The 18,204-nt window shown below is 47.5% G+C and overlaps 4 protein-coding genes across 4 annotated transcripts; all 4 read right to left on the bottom strand.

Moving 5' to 3' along the window:
- Window positions 1-198: 198 nt before the first annotated feature.
- Window positions 199-5,211, bottom strand: ARB_03299 (PT repeat family protein; the record flags this gene model as incomplete). The annotated part of the gene is made up of 2 exons (XM_003010552.1): window positions 199-4,841; window positions 4,926-5,211. The coding sequence occupies 2 exons, from the start codon at window positions 5,209-5,211 to the stop codon at window positions 199-201; spliced, it is 4,929 nt and encodes a 1,642-aa protein (XP_003010598.1).
- A 3,138-nt stretch (window positions 5,212-8,349) lies between these two features.
- ARB_03298 (uncharacterized protein) lies at window positions 8,350-9,275 on the bottom strand (the record flags this gene model as incomplete). The annotated part of the gene is made up of 2 exons (XM_003010551.1): window positions 8,350-8,938; window positions 8,998-9,275. 2 exons carry the CDS (start codon window positions 9,273-9,275, stop codon window positions 8,350-8,352), a joined length of 867 nt encoding a protein of 288 aa, XP_003010597.1.
- Window positions 9,276-14,214: 4,939 nt separating this feature from the next.
- ARB_03297 (uncharacterized protein) lies at window positions 14,215-15,376 on the bottom strand (the record flags this gene model as incomplete). Its single annotated transcript, XM_003010550.1, has 3 exons — window positions 14,215-14,517; window positions 14,595-15,253; window positions 15,331-15,376. 3 exons carry the CDS (start codon window positions 15,374-15,376, stop codon window positions 14,215-14,217), a joined length of 1,008 nt encoding a protein of 335 aa, XP_003010596.1.
- An 853-nt stretch (window positions 15,377-16,229) lies between these two features.
- ARB_03296 (uncharacterized protein) lies at window positions 16,230-17,656 on the bottom strand (the record flags this gene model as incomplete). The annotated part of the gene is made up of 2 exons (XM_003010549.1): window positions 16,230-17,148; window positions 17,211-17,656. The coding sequence occupies 2 exons, from the start codon at window positions 17,654-17,656 to the stop codon at window positions 16,230-16,232; spliced, it is 1,365 nt and encodes a 454-aa protein (XP_003010595.1).
- Between the last annotated feature and the right edge of the window lie 548 nt (window positions 17,657-18,204).

Raw genomic sequence — 18,204 nt, 5'->3', positions numbered from 1 at the left:
TATCATGGGGCAATTCTGCGAGTACATATGAAAACGCGAACAAAGAAAAAAGCAACAAATGGAAATAAGATAGAAATGCTTAAAATTAAGAGGCCTTTCAAACAATTATTGTAGTAGCTAATAAGCCACTGCAATATATTGAAAATGCATATTTGTTCAATAGATCAGGGTATGCAAGAGTGTTGGACCAGGCATGTATTAAGCGGTGGTGTCGCGACGACGGAATCCAAAGAGGCTTCCAAAAAAGTTGACGAAGATAGTGCGCCATATATACTTGAGGAAGTTATCTCGGCGCTGAGATGTCAGTGAAGTGATAGATTTGTTGCCGGTCGGAGGACGAGTCTCTTCAGAAACTCCATTGGTTTTCGTGCCGTTGGTCTTGGTTCCATTAGTCGTGGCGGCAGTGGAAGCGTTAGCATGGGCAGTAGCAGCGCTGGAACTTGGCTCAATATCAGCAGATGCGGATGTCTCGGGGGTAGCCTTCTTGGATTCCTCATCGGCAATGACTTTGCCATTGGCAGTCTCTTGAGCATCATCCTTCCCAACAGGAGATTCCTTAACTTGCTCAGGAAGCGATGTATTTTCTATGGTTGTGCCCTTATCATTTTCTTCTGTCGCATGGGCCTTCGAGGTAGATTCAGCGGTAGCAGGTTCTTCTTGCATAGGACCATTTTTAGTGCCATTGGAGGACTCATCATTTACACCAACCTTTGAATCCTCCTTGGCCATAACGTTATTGATATGTTCGGAATCATCAACAGTTCCTTTCTTACTGATAAGCGATTCCGTACCCTCAGGAGTATCATCAGCGGCAGTCTTCTTATCAGTAGTTTCCCCAGATTCAAAGGCTTTCTTTGCCAAGAAAGCGGCCCCAGGAATCACAGCAGCTGCTCCGAGAGCAGCAGCTATTGTAGCACCATTAGTTTTGTGAGCATCCTCTTGCCCTTCGGTCTTGCTGGTAGAAGATTCTTTTGGCTGATCCTCCTCGACCTTGGCATGATCCGTCACAAAATCAGGTTTGGCTTCAGTTGATTGAAGCTTCCCTTGTAAGCCAGCCTCTTGAATAGAGTCTGCTGAAACGTTGGGTAACTCTGCTTTAGGGTCGTTTTTACCTTCCGGAGAGGTGCTACCAACAAGCTGTTCGTCTAAAATAGCTTCTTTAGTGACCTCATCCTTGTTGGTAGGCACTTCAGGTTCATTATCGGCAACAGATTCTGCCGGGTTGTTGGTTGTCCCTTCTGACGCACTGCCAGTGCCAGTAGGCTCAGGTACGTTTTCAGGAACAGTTGTGTTTTCTTCAATATTATGTGTGACAGCCTCAGTTGTAGCGCACTTATCGGGATTACCGGGAGTCTCAGTGTCGTTTGGCGCCTCTGGTGAGGCAGCGAGGGTAGTTACAGCCTCCGAAGTAGGAATCTCGGGTTTCTCAGCTTCAACTGTGGCATTCTCCTTTTCAGTGTCCTGTGAAACAACAGGAGTCTCAGCGGCCTCTGGTAACACGTCCTTTTCTTCGATGGTGGTCACATCAGCGGTCTCAGTCTTGTGAGCTTCATCTTCAGTAGCCTCAGGTTCCGGTGCTGGAGTCTCGTCCGCAACCGGGTCCGCTGCAACAGTCTCCGGTGCAGATTCAGCCTCAACTGTCTCTTCCACAGCAACAGGCGCCTCTTCGACAGCTTCTTCGGCTTGCTTGTTATCGACTTTGACGCCATGGTCCAAGCTCTTTTCCGCTTCGGATTTAACTTCTTCCCCAGTTGCAGTGACGTCATTCTGAACGTCCTTGGGAGCCTCTTCCACATTGACAACAGCTTCTGCGTCTTGCTTTTGCTCTTCAGGCACATCAATTGGCGCATCTACAGCAGCATCTTCAACTTGGGCTTGGACGTCGGCTTCCTTGCTAGCATCCCCGACAACGGCGGTCTCAACATGAACTTCCTTAGGTTCCTCGCTAACATCGGGCTCTCTAGGCCCTTCCGAAGCTACGGGAGCCGGTTTATCAGAAGGCTCGTCCGCTACTTGACTCGTCGATGATTCGGTGGTAGCAGCCACTTCATCCTTTGTGGATTCGCTGGGAAGATCGATTTCCTTGCTTTTGGTTTCAGTGGCAGCAGGAATTGGTGCATCGTCACCAGTAGCTTCCGGCTCAGCAAGCTTTTGTTCTTCCGGCTTATTTGTTTGTTCGCCAGCGGCTTCAACTTCTTTTCCTGGGACACTTGTATCCTCCTCTTTAGAGTCACTATTTTCAGAATCCTTTTGGATAGCTGCTGCAGGTTCTTCAGCAAGGGGCGCTAGTTCCTCAGTGGCAGGCTCCTTCAATTCGGATACTTTGGTCTCTCCTTCCACTTGGGGTTCCGGAGCGGGAGTACAGCTCTGAGCCACCTGACCTGCTTCCTCTTCTGAGAGCTCTGGATTAGCTTGAGATTTGACGTTCTGAAGTGCTTCAACACCTGCGATGTTAGCAATAACGGGTACCTCAGACGCCTCTTTAGTCTCATCTTCTGTCTTAGAAGGGACCTCCTTGACCGGATCTTCTTCCGCAACAGGCTGAGCTCCAGGAGCAGACACTGGGACAGGATCGGCCTTGTCTTCAGTTTCCTCCTTCTTCTCGGTGGGATGCGAATCCCGATTGACTTCAGGTTCGAGGGTGTCCTTGCTTTCTGAGACAACAGCCTCATCCTCAACCGTCGGAGCGTTGCAATCAGCTGGCGCAGAATCATCGGCAGGCAAGTCTTTGACTTCCTCGATAGAAGCGATATCTTGATGTTCGTTTACTGGGGCTTCATCAGCCGCAACAGCAATTTCGGCGTTTGGCCCCGGGGCAGGTTCTTGTGACTCCTCTTTGGTGTTGTCCTTGAGTACCTCCGGAGCTGATTCCTCCACCGGCTTATCATCCGTTGTGGTCTCTGCCTCCTTCACTACTGGGGCATCGTCCTCCGTTGACTTCAAATCTTCAACTGGCTGAGAGGCATCCTTATCTGGTTCTTCGTTAGCGGTATCCGCTTCCTTACTGGTTTCGTCAACCCCCCCAGTAACATCTTCAACCTCATTGGTAGCTACGGGTGCGGGAACGGGCTCTGTTTTCTCTTCTGCTTCATCCTTGGCTTCCTCGGGCATTGGGACTGATAAGGGGGGCTCTTCTTTCTTTGCATTTTCAGTAGTTCCGTCGTCCTTTTCGGTGGAGGTTTCTTTCGACACCTCGGCCTCGTTTTCCGGTGCCTCAATGACCGGCTCCGGCTCCTTTGAGGAAGGAACTTCACTATCTTCAGTGGAGACAACTTTGTCGGGTGCACCGGGCATCACCTCAGGTTCAGTATCTACAGGACCTCCTTGTGTCTCAAGTCCATCAACTGTCGAGTTTTCGGTTGCGTCTGTATCACGCTTTGATTCGGTCAATGTTGATTCCGACTCCGGTGCACTTTCTTTTGGCTTTTCAGGAGTAGCCTCCGGTTCGTTGGAGCTCTTCTCTTGTTCTTCATTACCCACCGCGGGCTTCTCGGAGACTGGTCCAGGGGCGTCATCGGGAGCAATCTCCTTACCGACGATATCCTTGGAGACTATGAGCTCTTTGGGCTCTTCGACAGAAGCCTCTGCCTCGCGTACAGCGGCTACTTCAGAGTCAGCTTTTACAGCATCTGGAACTGGTTCAGGCTCGGCTGCCGGTAGTTCCTTGGTTTCGTCTTCTGTGGCAACAAGATCTGCGTCCTTATCTGAAACCTTTTCCTCCTGAGGTAATTCCACGTTCTCTGGCTCGATAGAAACCGGTTCTTCTTTGGTAGCCAGGGTATCTTCCTTTATAGCTTCCGGGGATGGTGCTACCTTTTCAACCGCAGGTATGGAAATAGATTCAGCTATCTCTTCGGCCTTCACTGGGGTTTTCTCTAGCTCAGCCGCTGGTTCTTCCTTGTTTTTCTCTTCAGAAACAGCCTCTGGTTCAATGACAGTTGGTTCTTCAACTACCATAGAGGGCACGGGATTGGCAGTCTCTTCAATTGAACCATTTGCCTTCTCGACAACCGGCTCTTCAGCATGGGCAGGGACAGCGTCTTTCTTGGTGGTTTCTGGCAGGTTGTCCTCTTTAGTCGAGCCCTCGGTAGGCTCAATAGCCGGAGCCTCGGGCGCAACTTCAGCTTCGAGAACTTCGTTTTCCGGCTCGGCTGGAACAGTTTTTAGATCTCCAGCAGTATTGTCCTTAGGCTCCTCAACCGTGGTTTCAGACTCGGGGACAAGAAGGGTTTCAACTTTGTCATTGGATTCTTCCTTGCTAGTCTCAGCTGGGTCGATTACTTCGACTACATCGACTTTCTCAGAGAGTTCCTTCTTCGTTTCTAGGCTATTCTGAGAATCTTCTGCTCGAGATTCTGATTCCTTGGACTCTTCCGGGAGTTCCTTGCTTGTAGGCTCTAGCATTGTATTTTCAGGCTTGTCAGACGAAGACTGTTCCTGCTTCATTTCGGTGGTATCGACAGACACAGTCTTTTCGCTATCCGGGACAATATTTTCCTTGGACAATTTTTCGTCACTCTTCTCCTCAGAGATGTTTCCTTTTGAAGCTGAAGCTTCGGGAGCGTCCAACTGGTTGTCTGTCTGTCTCTCCACTTCTGGAGCGGTTTCTCCTACCACATTAACGGGAACTTCCTTGTCAGACTTGTCAACAACAGCGACGTCTACCGGTATGTCTTCCATGATTTTAGCCTTTTCTTCGGTATCATCTTCTTCTTGGGCTGGTTCCTTCAATTTGGTGCCATTGGGTGTATCGTTTGTTTGTTGGGAGCTTTCGGTTGCGGAGGTGGAGGAGGTATCGTTTACGACAAGGACATTATTGCAAATTCCATCATCATTGACCACTAAATATTCATAACAGGTCAGTCACCCTAAGCATCAGAATTGGGAGATATGTCGTTATGTGGAGTGAATGAAGTTTGACTTACCTGTCTCAACGTCGTTGTCACAGAACCAAGAATCTTCATCCGTACCCAGACGGAATTTATACTGGTATTTGCCCTCTGGTAGCTCAAATTTCTTTGAAAACTCGTACTCCTCGACCTGCGTAGAGCTGTCTTCGGTAGTTGGTGCGTCTTTCGAACTTAGAAGCTGAGGTGTGAGCTCCACAGGCTCCCATGCCGGTTCGGTAAAGCATGCGGCCACAAAGACAGCTGGAGTTTTGCTCGGTCGACGGATTGCAATGGTGACGGTGCGTTTAACGGCTTCAGTCATGGCTAGAGAGTTGGCTGTTTTTCCTCTTCCAGTCGCTGGTTGTTGCTGTTGATTGCCGATGGTGGTTGAAATGCTAGTTCTAGTATCGTAAACTCGTAAAGTCGTGGCCGTGGGAATTGTTTCGAAGCCCTGCAGAGATGAAGCTAGCTAGATAATAGCCGAAGGTGATATACAAAGCTGCAGAAAAAATAAAATAAAATAAAAGGCAGAGACAGGTTTCCGCAAACGAATTACAACACAAAGCACAGGGGAGAAAAGGGACAAAAGCTCGAAATATCACGACTATGCCCCCAAAGACAACGAGGGTATCAAGAATCAAGACGAAAAAGAGACAGGGGGAAAAACAAACAGAGCAGAGCAAAGGGAAAACTTTTGGGGTAAATGTCAAATTATGAGAAAGGCCTTCGAAGGTATGGCTGTCCTGCTTATTTCTTTCCCTTGACAAACTAGAGGGGAGGGCACACAGAGGAGGGGAGTTGCAGAGATGGGCAAATATGCAAGAAGGAGTCTTTCTTTTCTCTCTTCCCAGGGGGGCTTGATGCAATGTTTATTGGTTTTGGAGGCAGACGAGGATGATCATAAGCAAAATGGCTTGCTTGCCGTGCATTCAGAGAAGAAGAAAAGAAAAGAGAAAAGGCAGGGAGTCAAAGCCCAAAAAGCAATATAGCATTCAACTACTTACGACGTACACTACTAAAGGGGAGGGGGGAGAGTCATCAAATTTTTCTGCTTCTTCTCTCTCTCTCTGCTTCCGTCAAAAGCAAAAGCCTGGCAGGATGAAGAACGACCCCATCGAGCCTGAACCGGCTAGCGCTGCAGACTTGTTGTCAGAGTGATGAGCCGGCTAACTTACTAGCTAGTCAAATAACAAGAGAGTCGAAAGAGGGTTTGTCTGCATCCCTGCGCTTTTATGGCGTTTTGACAGAGCTCATTTGCTGCAGCTCACGGCTTGGTTCAACCGCCTCTTTGCTTTTTCCTTCCCTTCCCTTAGCAGGCTCCATATTATTTCGACACCAGCTGTCGACTTGTGGTGTGTGCTGCACCATGGCGGCCTAACCGGACAGATCGCAAGCACCTCAGGCATGCAGGAGGCAAGGCATGGCGATACAAGTTGGGCAGGAAAGGATATTCCCACCTCCGTATAATAGTCTCCAGGGGAAAAAGAAACTGAAAAAAGGGACAAAGATGCCATTGTTTGTTGCTCGTCTCGCTCCTGTATCGCTCACGGTTATTTGGGATGAAGTCGAGAAATCCACCGGTTGGAAAATTGGTGGGGTCATGTGACCACATGTGAGTGGACCCTTAATGTCTATTTTTTTCCCTCTTGCTAAGCGGTTGCTAATTAGCAGCAGATCATGTTCATATCCGAGGTTCGGGGATGAGAAATACGAAGACGTTGCTGGCCATGGTCAATTCACATATAGAAATGAGCGAGAGGGTACTCCATACTCCGTATGTCAAAGATATCCTCCCAAAAGTCGATACCATTGTACAGAAGGATATGCTCTCTGGCGAGTGGTTAGTTAAAAAGAGAGAAAGGAGTGACACGAAGTCTGGGACCTTCAGCGCCTAGGCAGACCAAGATAAGCGATTGCGAATGCCCCACCGAACTCTGGTTTTAGCGGTGAGGGAAAACAGCTTGAAATGGTGGGGTTGCAAGACAAGCTGTGCACGTTTGAGGGCTCCTCGTACAAGATGGACTATGAGCTCCAAGCAAGCATGCATAAAATATACTGAGATCCTTGAGACCTTTTACCTGGTAGCTTTCCATGGGTCTCACCTAGAAATTGGATATTCCCTATGAAAGAAACCTGATATACATACTACGCCTTGGCGAGGTCTTCAAATAGTGCTGACAGGATTCAGATCATGTACCTGCCGGTGGTGGCCAAACTTTTGCATGAAATGGTAAGCTAATGGTAAGCTAATGGTAAGCGCCATTTTGACTCCTTGCTTTGAGTGTTATAATACTGACCAAATAGCCAAACCGGACGGGGCATTTACCCCTTTGATCACCCGAAGCACAGACTTTGTTCATACATGCAAGGCGATATCTCGAGCTGCCTAGAGACAAATAGGCTTTTCCTGCAAGGTTATGCATAATGATGTTCTTTATACTATAACGAGCCTATATGAGAGAGTATTCATCCCAATCAAGATATCCTTTTTTTTTCTGCTAGGTCTGAGACAACTCCCTTAAAACCTTTCCTACCAACTGGCGCCCTGGGTAACAGGAATTGAAGTCCTGGAGTTGGCGATAAAGGCACTAGGATGGTATTGACGTGTCCAAAGTTCGACTCAACTGAAGATGTGAGATAATCCCCTGCACTATGGACATAAGAAGGCGCATGATCTTTGTAGATATGTGAATGCCAGTCAGTACCTTGGAGGTGTTGGAGGTGTGGGGGGTGATATTACCGCACTTTGTGTGTATATCATTGAGGTATCTCGTCAAGATGAAGGCACACATCGCCCCTCCAAACCTTTAATGAAAGTTGAAATATATATTACTTCCATACTGAAAGAGAGAGCCATACCATACCCTCTTACTCTCCCGGTACGTATCACGTGGTATATTCTTGGCATGGAGGTAGGATCCTTGGGCTCGGATCTCGGGACGGAACGCTCCGAGGAACTTAATCGAATGCCAAGATGTAAACACAAATTCGTGGTTCAAGTCAGAATTTGTTTCCTGCAGCGGACAAACTCAAGCAACCGATCGAGGAGTGCGACACGATGGCTGCTGATCTCTGCTGAAGTGTTTGCATGACCAACGGAGAACTTTGTGCGAGATCTCCAGCTGTCGGGCCCCGCTTCACTTTTTGTTTCCCGGCCACGTTGAAAATAAAAATTTTCGTGGCTTGCAAAACAGTCGAGCGCGTTCTTCATCACAGTTCAATTCAATTCCCAGCGATACGGAGTATAGAAAGTGATGAGATTCCAGAAACAGGAGCCAGAAGCGGCATATTATATATATATACGAAGTGATAGCGCCATCTCTGCCAAAATACGCCCACACATTCATCAAGTCGTCATGAACATAAATGCGAACAGAACTGAGGGTTGATAAAATGGAACAAGACAAATGAACCAGAAACTGGTACCGGGGAAAAACAAAGGAAAGGAACTGTCAAAGGATTAAAATATTTCAAGATCTTCAAAATCCACCACTAACGAGTTGGGTGATGGGCTATTGTCATGAAAATATTGCCCGCCGTTTCTCGCCGCCCACATGGTGCTGGATATGGAGATATTTGCTGGTCGACAGGCGTAGACGCCAATATGCACGCTTTTGTCTTCAACTCCCCAGAAAAACCATGTTACTTCGCGCAGTTTCCGCCATGATTGGGCAGCTGAGCCTGGGCTATAACTGGATTCCTGGTCTGTAGAAAACGAGGATGGCGGGATTTGATACCATACCCAGAGAGAATGGCCAATGCGCTCTAGTTTGATTCGCAGAGATGTTATACTTGTTGGCTGATTGGGCGGCGCTAAGGGAGAGAGGCACCAGTCTGCTCCGTCTGATGTGGCGCTGACGGACGACGCATTGACGGTTCCCGCGGAGAACTCAAGTCCAGCCTTGACCCATTTACCTTGGCCCAAATTGAAGTCTGGATACGGAGGCGGTTGTGGTTGTTGTTGCTGCTGCTCCCCGGCATCGACTGAATTGTTGTTATTATCAAGATTGATAACTGTGGTTGGGACGAGCTCATTGCTGTTATTGGGCCTGAAAAGGTCGGTTAGCAGAAAGTTCCCTATTCTCCAAGGAATACAATTATGCCTTACTGGATCAGACGTGGTCCTGGGGGAGGGCCTGAAAATATAACTAAACCACCCTGGTCCCATTCCATCTCCCAATCCGCTGTGACTGTTACTTCAGCAAGGACGAATGGCCTTTGGAGAGACGTGTATAGTATTGGGGCTGTGGATGTTTCGCGGTCTGGTGGCTTGCGCCAAAGGTCTGTGTCTGGACGCGCTGCAAGGGAGAAATACTCCAGGCTTTCCGGTAACGTGTAACCGGATGGTACATTGAGCGCAGTGAATGCTGACGGGTTCGGAGGCATCTTGGCTTCCGATAAAAAAAATTTTTTTTTTTTTTTCAAAACTGGAGTGACCCGTGGGGTTGAGAATTCCCCGTTCTTGACACTCGAAGCTGCCCCGAGGGGGTCCTTCAGCAAGGTTATACGGCAAAACGTGAGACCGACTGGCGCCCGAACAAGTGTGTCTTTGTCCGATGTATTATACCCGCTCCCTCCTACCACAACTAGGTCTATATTTTCAACAATGTGTCTTTCGACTTAGCCCAAAGGATAATGCTTGGACAAAGAATACGACTTTCGCAGGGGGCTGGATAGAATGCGCGTGCGTGGTATATATGGGAGCCGTTGGAAATGGGGACACAGATTTAAATATATCGCACGAACCGGGAGGGCCTTCAGCCTCTGGTCGCGTGATGTTTCGAAGATTGGTAGAGAGTTGGCGAGGCTGGACTGGCGAAATGAAATAGGGCGCTGGGATGGTAAGCTCTTTCTAGCCGGGCGAGCCGTACAACTTATAGTAGATTAAGGGCAAAGAAGAAATGTGTGCAGAGGAAGCCAACTACCAGGAGAGGACTAGGGATTAATAGTCATCATTATCTCATGAAGGAGATGAAAAAGAAATTAAGCTAAGAGAAGAAGGTTCGTCAGTCTGGATATCCATGTTCAAGGAAGGGAGAGCTATCAGCCACCGATGGCGGATTTGTTGCCCTGGTCCAAAAGGCGGATGCTGTGGCTAAAAGACGTTTTTCACACCTCGACGAAGTAGCAGCAGATCAGGTCTTAGCTAGTGACCCACAAAGAAGGCGGCTTTGGTATGCGAGGTCCGTATATGCATGTGTATTCCCATTCACACTGTCGGCACACACACCCCCAGAAAAGGTATAATTATACGCCGGCTGGTCGGTTTTCTCGCTTGAGGGGGTACCACGTATAGTTACGGAAATATCACAACTGCCAGAGGGTTGCAGGTAGATCTCGACTATGCAGCAGGGGAGTTCCGCGCAGGATATGTAGGACCAGGACCGGGAACACACCCGAAGCCTTTATGCAGCTCGAAAAGCAAACAAATGAAAATAAAAATTGTTAAAAATAAAGATAAAAAGCAAAGTCTTCGGTAACGCGGTGAAAAGGCGAATGCTACAAAATATGTACGAAGGGTAAGTAGAGAATAGTTATGGACTCGGTCTGGTACTTATAACGTAGCATCAACTTGCACCCAAAAATTTGTTACATCCATCAGAGCCTTAAATTCAAGCGTTGGTGCGACAGCTGATGCAGCCAAACCATGATTCGGAGCTATGACACCCTCTAATATTGGTCAATCAGGGTTTGCATTTGGAATAATGCCATTCATTCATCTTTATTTAAAATTTGTGACCATTCGAAGAGGGTGGGTTAGCATCCATCTGGCCAGGCATGGTGTTGCATATTGTCAAGATATTCAGCAGCGCCGCCTCGCAAACTTTTACCATAAAAATGGATCGCAAGAACAGAGTTACAAAGTGTAGTCACCAATGGCAGGTCAGCATTTGTCAAGCTTAGGGCAGATATGCTCAGACGAAGGACGCCTGGAAGGATCCGCACATGACCAGAACTGCAAAAGCTCTTGTTAAGATTGACTTGGGGTAACTAAATTACTGAGGCGCTGTAGCTTCATGCATGATGAAGGGCTTCAGTGTCAAGTCTTGGCTCAGCTGGTATTCAAATTCCCAACAACGCCACCAAATCGACAAGATCGCGAGAGCTTGAGCCGGCCGATTACAATGTCGTATAGTATGAGAAAGGCATTAAGCAGGCGGCCGGGCCTATTGGTAACGGTAGGTTGGCAGACGAGATACTGGAAGAAGATTGCCACTGTTGATAAATTTGAAGGGATAAGAAGCTTAGCAAAAGCTGCAATGCCATTCGAAGCCTGGTGGAAAGGAGTTGATGCACATGAAAATTTTATCCCCACTCACACAGGATGCATGAAGCTTACCATGCCTTTGGTAATTCCGGGTGGCACACCAAGAAGATTTGGCTGTAATGGAGGAGCATTAAGCTTGGGCACGGGAGGGCTGTGACTCCTCCAGGCGATATTTTTCCCGAATAAATCGGGGAAAAAAAGGCGACATAACAGACACGTGCCGTTAGAAGACCAAGGCCATCGGTTGCTTGTTCGGAGAAGAGATCCGCTTGACACGCCACGTTAATATGGGCTGTATTTTATATCTAGGAAGTTAGGATGCTTGGCTGTTGCCCCAGAGGAGGTTCCAAAGACGATTTGATGCCATTCAAGGCTATGTCCAAAGAGATTGACAATATATAACCTCTTATTTGCCGCCCTTCCCCATGTTATCGTCTCTAGGATTCCGGATATCGGAAGGGGGTTGTCAAAGTAATTTGATGCGTTTTAATGACACGCCAATCAGGACGGAATCACATCAGAAGGCGTCGCCACAGGGTTGTCCCTCCCCTCCCTATTTTCTTCTTAACTCCCCCCACCGTTTTGTAAGAGGTAATGGGCAAAGTGAGCGTCCCTTCCGAGTAGATTTGCGAAATATTGAAGTTTTGCAGTCTCGGTCTAACAGATCAATGCTCATGCACCATCCATGCATGCATTTAGTTTCAGCGAAGCTAGTTACCAGGGTCAACTCTAACCTTGCCCAAGATAGCTCCACAAGCCGAGACCCCAGGTAACTGTGGCTTTCAGAGCAAATAATAAGAATAATGAGTAATTCATTCTTCAACCCATGCCATGGATCCCCCTGGTGCCCGATATTGCGAATATTATGTGATGCCCTGCATCCCTGCCGAAGGCGATTCAACCAAAGAAGCAACATGAAGAATACAGTGTAACACGGTGGCTGGCACGGTAAATACCGAAATATATTGCGTGTCTTCATCACACATGCGCGTTCAATGGTCAGTCAACATCTTCATAATCGTAAAATACGTCGATCACGAAAAAGGTTCCCTCTAGGACAAAAAGGTAGAGTTCCAAAATACAGGTTGTTATTAACTCTATCCTGGAGTTGTTCGTACATTCCTTGTTGGCCTTCCCTTTGGATTGGCTTCACTAACTAATGAGTTAGCGCGGCCCGAACCCGCTGTCAGGTGCCAAACTTTTCTAGTAAAACGGAGAGAGCGAGACAAGCTAGCGAAAACAGAGTCGCTATGACCGTGAACAAGGCTGAGTATCGTGATGAATAAGGATGGAGGGTTGTATTATGGAACTGCGATTGCTCAATTGACTCTTGAACAGGTGTCACCAATGCAATGATGGGCATTGGTGCTCACCAGGAACCCGCATCCTGCACTTAAGACGCAGTCTGTAAGACCAGGATAGGATGGGTGCTGCAGGAGACGAGGGACAGAATGCGACCTCGCGGCCATAACAGAGCCCACTCAAACGGGCCCTCGGCAACAGTTCGGCCTTGCAGGCCTTTGCTTCTTCCTTCCACGTCGAGGACGCAGGCCCTTGCTGGTGCAAACGAGCGACGGAGTTGAAGGTCGGACGTCAGAAGAGTCTCGAGCACGAGCCACCTCGACCCCGGTCAGCCCTATGTACAGCGCCCGACACTAGCCACCCACGTGATCATGTGGCTCCATAGAAGTTGTGGCGCAGTCAGTCACATTCAACGACATCAGACATTTCTTGTCTCTCTTTCCCATCTTCCTTTGCGCGTGTAGCTTCCTGTCTCTGGGGCGTTGTCTCATTTCGTCATAGAAAAAGAGCAAGGCCGAGGTCGATCCTCCGCTTTCTTCCGACAGGGAAAAGATGGTCTGCTCAAAGTGCCAAAAGAAGGTCGCGAAAACGGAGCTCGTCACGCCGGCAGTCAAGAAGAAGAGCGAGATGTATTATGGATCTCACTTAGGCTCTTCCGCTGGCGGCGGTGGCACCCGCGGTGGCGATAGTAAAAAGTCGTCAGCGACTCTAGGGAATACTGGTGTCTCAAAGGTATGATACGTATGCTTCCTGCTGTTTTTTTGTTTTTGTCATAACACGCACTCTCTTTTGTATACCCAAGGTTTTTCACAAGCAAAACATACTCGTTATATCTACGTACGCAGCGACGGCCTTCCCGATTATATACCAGGTCTCTAGCCCCCTGAGATCACTTTTCACCGTTAGATTTTCTTTAATGGACGCGCGGAACCTTGCCATGTCTATTGCCTCCCCTGTTCCCCTTGAAAAAAGAGGTTATTATCTTTATTATTTTTAGCAGTTCTTGTTTAACACATAAGCTAGCTTGCAAATGCTGTCCTTATCGTGGTTCGATAACGTGGAATTGGATACTGACTCTAAAGATAGAATAAGCTCCTCAGTAAGAAAGCCCAGAACCCGTACGCTGCATATTCAAGTTCTTGTGAGAGCTGCAGCTCGAAAACAAGCCAGGGATGGAAATACTGCCAGACGTGCAGCTATCGGAAACAGCGTAAGTTCCCTTCCATGTTATGTCTACCCTTTACGTGGTTTATTGTTGCATCCATAATATGGCTTTGCTGTAGGACTGACATTGAGCGTGCGTCTAGTATGCGCAATGTGTGGCAAGAGCTTGAATGCGTCTGGTGCATCAAAAGCCCAGCCAATTGTTCAGGGTCAAAAATTCAACTCGAAATAATTCAATTTGATATCTCTTGGTAAACACGTGGCAAGTAACTCAAACGAAAGGAATGGTGTTAACGGTGTTAATGGTGTTTGAACAGTCTTATGGTTGACTGGTGCCTTGACTTGAACAAAAGATTTGGTATATATTATAAAATAAACATAAACATTGACAGAATATCTGAAAGCCTTTTACATATCTAAAAGTACATCGGGTTTAGGAAGAACAAATGGTTACCAATGTGCATGATAACCCAAGGCTCTCCTTATCGTGTAAATGCAAGCAAGTATCGAAAAGTATAGAAGTATGGGTTTTGGGGGTGCAACACCGTTCGCCATGGGAGTAAAGTATGCAAACGAAACTTAATGACGGCATCACCTCTCTGGCAGCGCATTCTTAATCGCACTCCAGTATGGTAGCATCACGTGTTTCTGAATTTCCTCCTTGGAGAGCCATTTGAAGTCAACAACATCCTGCATATTCTCTGCGATATTGGCCTGACCAGCTAGGATCCTGCCCTTGAGAAGGAAAGTTTTCTCGCCTTTGAGTTCCACACCGGTCGCTGGATCGATAATCGGCTTGGTAAAGTTTTGGACATAATGGCTGATGGGGTGATAGCCAACAGTCCAGACGTTCATGTTGGGACCAGCAGATTGCAACAAACTACGTTCAGCTCCCTATTGACTTGAGAGTTAGATTTCACTTTTTGGTCTCCACTAAGAAAGAGTATTGTCACTGTTCAATGGTATCTTACCGCTCGAACGTTTTCCTTAGCGTTTAAGACGACGCTAGGGAACTTCCAGTAACCCTGTTTGACCTTAACTAACAAGTACAGCGTACGTTGCAAAGCTCGATCTAAGCTCTTCTCGTCACCGCTCTTATCTGCCTCCGTGATCCTTGGTAGCGGTTTTGGCACTTCATCGTGTATCGCGTCCCCGTCTGATTCTGAAAGAGAAAATCCTTCTGCATCGCGCACAAGAGCATCCACCTGGTTCTGTGGTTCAGACTCGGTTGCACCAACTAGCAGTTCATCGTTCCAAGCCGTCTCCGAATAGGCGTTGTATTTTCCTATATCTCTTGCGGGCGTCTGGCGGTCTTTAAATTTGCGTTTCCATTCTTCGTCCGTTGGGGTTCCGCGCTTAAAGTAGAAGTATCGTGTGAAAGGGAGGGCAAGACGCTCATTCAGTCGACGCTGGTAGAAATAGAATGACTTTTCGAAAGGAGTGAGGTCTCGTGTGATACGGGGTGCACGCGAGAGGATGATTCCAGCTTTGATCCTATATGGGAAATTTTGGGCAGTATCTGCAGCGGCGACCGGCGGTATGGCGCTGCTCGATGAAGCGGCATCTGAGGACACAGTTGCTGTAGCAAAGCTTCGACGGCCCAATGCCTCCTGGCAATTTCGGCAAACGCCTGAATCCAGCCTGGAATGTGATCCTAAAAGACTTGTCAATGACGTGCTAACAGGGAATTATAACGGGTGAACATACTGAGAAGCGAGGCTATCTGCCTTGCTCCATTATTTCCTGCTGCCATCTCCCCTTCCTGTGGCTATGCAGTAGCGCAATGCCTCCTATTCCTCCTTGTTCAAAAAGAGCTTGCTTGCTTCGTCCTTTTCTGCTCGAGTTTAGAAAAATCGTCCAGAGCGCATTTCAGGGCTTGGCGCGCTAGTGTCCACTGTCACGTGGTACACCATTCAGGCACATTTTTCTTCGACGTTCGACTTCAAATTTTCTTCTTCTTCCTCTTCATCTTCAATCTCACGGCACTTTCCTTATCATCAATTGCTTAAACTCCTACAAGTATTTGACCATTATATTAGTGCCTAGAATAACTTAACAAGTTGCAGTCTTTTTTCGCTAGCGGTACCTTCATTCTTTCAAGGTGTACAGTTAGATAGACCCTGCAAACAGACAGAAGCACTGCTCGATCTCATTGAAACCCAGGCTAGTGGGAAACGGAGATGTAATATCAAGAAGAGGAGTGGTTAGTAAGTGGCTGGGCAACACTGCCGTCGAGAAGCAGAGGAGACTTGGTCTTTCATAAGAGCTGCGAGACAAGCAAGGCCAAACTACCATGGTACTTACTCTGAGGAGAATTTGACATTGAAGTTCAACCTGGTGCAATTTGTGATTTACAACCTGATTAATGACATTTATTTCTCCTCAATAATACTGTGCGGTTTATGGTTTATAATGGTGGAAAAGGGAAATCAGGGAGGTTCACTGTCTAGACTAGCAACAGTATAAAATCAGATGTATATGCACGCTCATCATCTAACAAGTATGTATTCAAACTCAATTCCGGGGCTTCAAGAACGAGAAAGGGGGGAATATATAGTAGTGAAATGACATATGAACTGGATAAATAACAGTAGTATAATATGACCTTAGATATAGCTGACCTTAACGCCCATTCCAATAGTACCCCTGACCTTCTGCCAGCTGGCTCCGGTGACTTGACGAATGCGGTTTCGAACATCCGTTCTTCCCAACGCCATGAGAACGCCCAAAACAACAAGAAGGGATTTCAAGTATGATAGTGGGTTCGAGACAAGTGATCGAGATAGGTTCTTCATAAAGGTGACAAGTAGCTTCGCTAGTACTTTCATACGTGCAAGCACAAGAGGTTGCGGTTTCCCGGTGGTGCTCTTCTTCGTTTCTTTGACCGAAGATGGTTCTGATGGCTGGGTTTTCTTCAATGCTGGTTTAACAACTCGAGATTTCATAGGCGAATTCGGATTCGATTTTTCAATCCCATAGTCCACTTCACTGGTTGATCTTTTGTGGTTGCTCGTCGAATTCCCACCCGATGTTTCTTGTTGTTGTTTCTGCTTGTGTTCCCGCTCCTGTTTCTTCTTCTCTTCTTCAGCTCGTTGTCTTTCTTCGTCCTCTCGCTGTTTCCGCTGCCGCTCAAGTTCTTCTTCTTTCTCTTGTTGTATCTCAGCGGCCCGTTGTGCTCCCTTCTCCTTTTCTTCCAGTAGGTTATCCAAGGTCTGAATAAACGCCTCCTTTCTATCCTCATCTAAGGCTTCGCTGAGATTGATAAACTCCCGGGCGTATTCCCATTCCTCGTTTCGAGGAAGAACATGTAATGTGAACATCTCTAGCAGCTTGACTCGCACCGCTAGGTCCTTTGGAGTATCTGTTCCTGCAGCAGAGGCCATCCGCTGTTTCCTTTTACCAGAGGACATGTGCTGCATGTGCGCGGAGACATCTAGATCCGGCTGGCCGTAAGAGGATAGGTACGTCTCAAGTCGTTCTTGATTTAATTTCTGGGACGCCGAATGGTTCAAGAGAAGAGTAGCCCTGGAGATAACTAGTTAGAAACGATTGCATGAAGCAATACTAGCGGAGAACAGTTATCTTACAGGTTGTAGACAATGTCGGCGTCCACGGATCCTTCTCTTCCTTGGTACCCTAGGCTCACCACCGTCTCCCAAACCTCGCCTTCTCTGACCTTGGTTGCAATAGCTTTCCATTCCTTTTGGCCAAACTGTTCTCTCCCTTCCTCGGGCCCAAGGTCAACAATGGCACTTAGTATTGTGATGTATAGGTTCCATATTTTGATCTTCAGGTTTGCGGAAGCTGTTGCAACTGGTGCGAGCGGTGTTGAAGGACCGTCGCCCTCTGTGTTCTGCTGCCCATTTTCCTGGCTTCTCGACGGTGTAATGATCGGTGTAAGCAACGAGAGAGATTCTTGGAGTCTGCGAGTGAGGAAGAGCTGTGAAGCCTGCTTGTATACTTGTGATATTTGCTTGCTAGACATGGGGGAGGAGGTCGAGGAAGAAAGGTATGTTTGAGCTTCTTCGGTCATGATGAAGCTTTCCCGCGATCAAGCGCAAGACAAACAAATCCTGTATATCAACTGCAAACGCTGTCACGATGTGATGGAGCAGGAGAAGTCGGCCTGTTGCTGGTCGCTTTCTCGAGTCTTTTCGTTGCAGGTAAAAACGTAAAGCTTGCGATCGCCGAAAAGGGAAACATCCTCGGCTCGATGCTGCGATCACGAGACCCCAATCTTTCTCCAACTTTTTATTTTATTTTATTTTTGGCTTTGTTTATTGACGTCGAAAGAACAATCACAGCAGTTTGTTTCCTTCCGTCTGATGTTGAGCAAGGGAGTTTCAGGATGTTTGTGCTTTATCTACTCTGTACACCCAGGCTGTGACAGCTCTTACTAGGCATAGTGAAGAGCTGTAGCCTGGCCACTCACTGACTAGCTAGTTAACTAGTTAGCTAACTTACTGCTTGCCACAGAGAAAGCAGAAGGAAGCAGGACGGGACAGCACCAGGCGTCCTGTCTATCCTTGCCGCTGTCTTTTTCTTTCTTTTTATATAGGGCTCACTCACTACATGAATGTG

Source organism: Trichophyton benhamiae (assembly GCF_000151125.1).
Source record: "Trichophyton benhamiae CBS 112371 chromosome Unknown contix01456_5.r1.exp, whole genome shotgun sequence".
Lineage (NCBI taxonomy): Eukaryota > Fungi > Ascomycota > Eurotiomycetes > Onygenales > Arthrodermataceae > Trichophyton > Trichophyton benhamiae.
The sequence above is the reverse complement of the archived record's forward strand: the minus strand, read 5'-3'. Positions and strand labels throughout refer to the sequence as shown.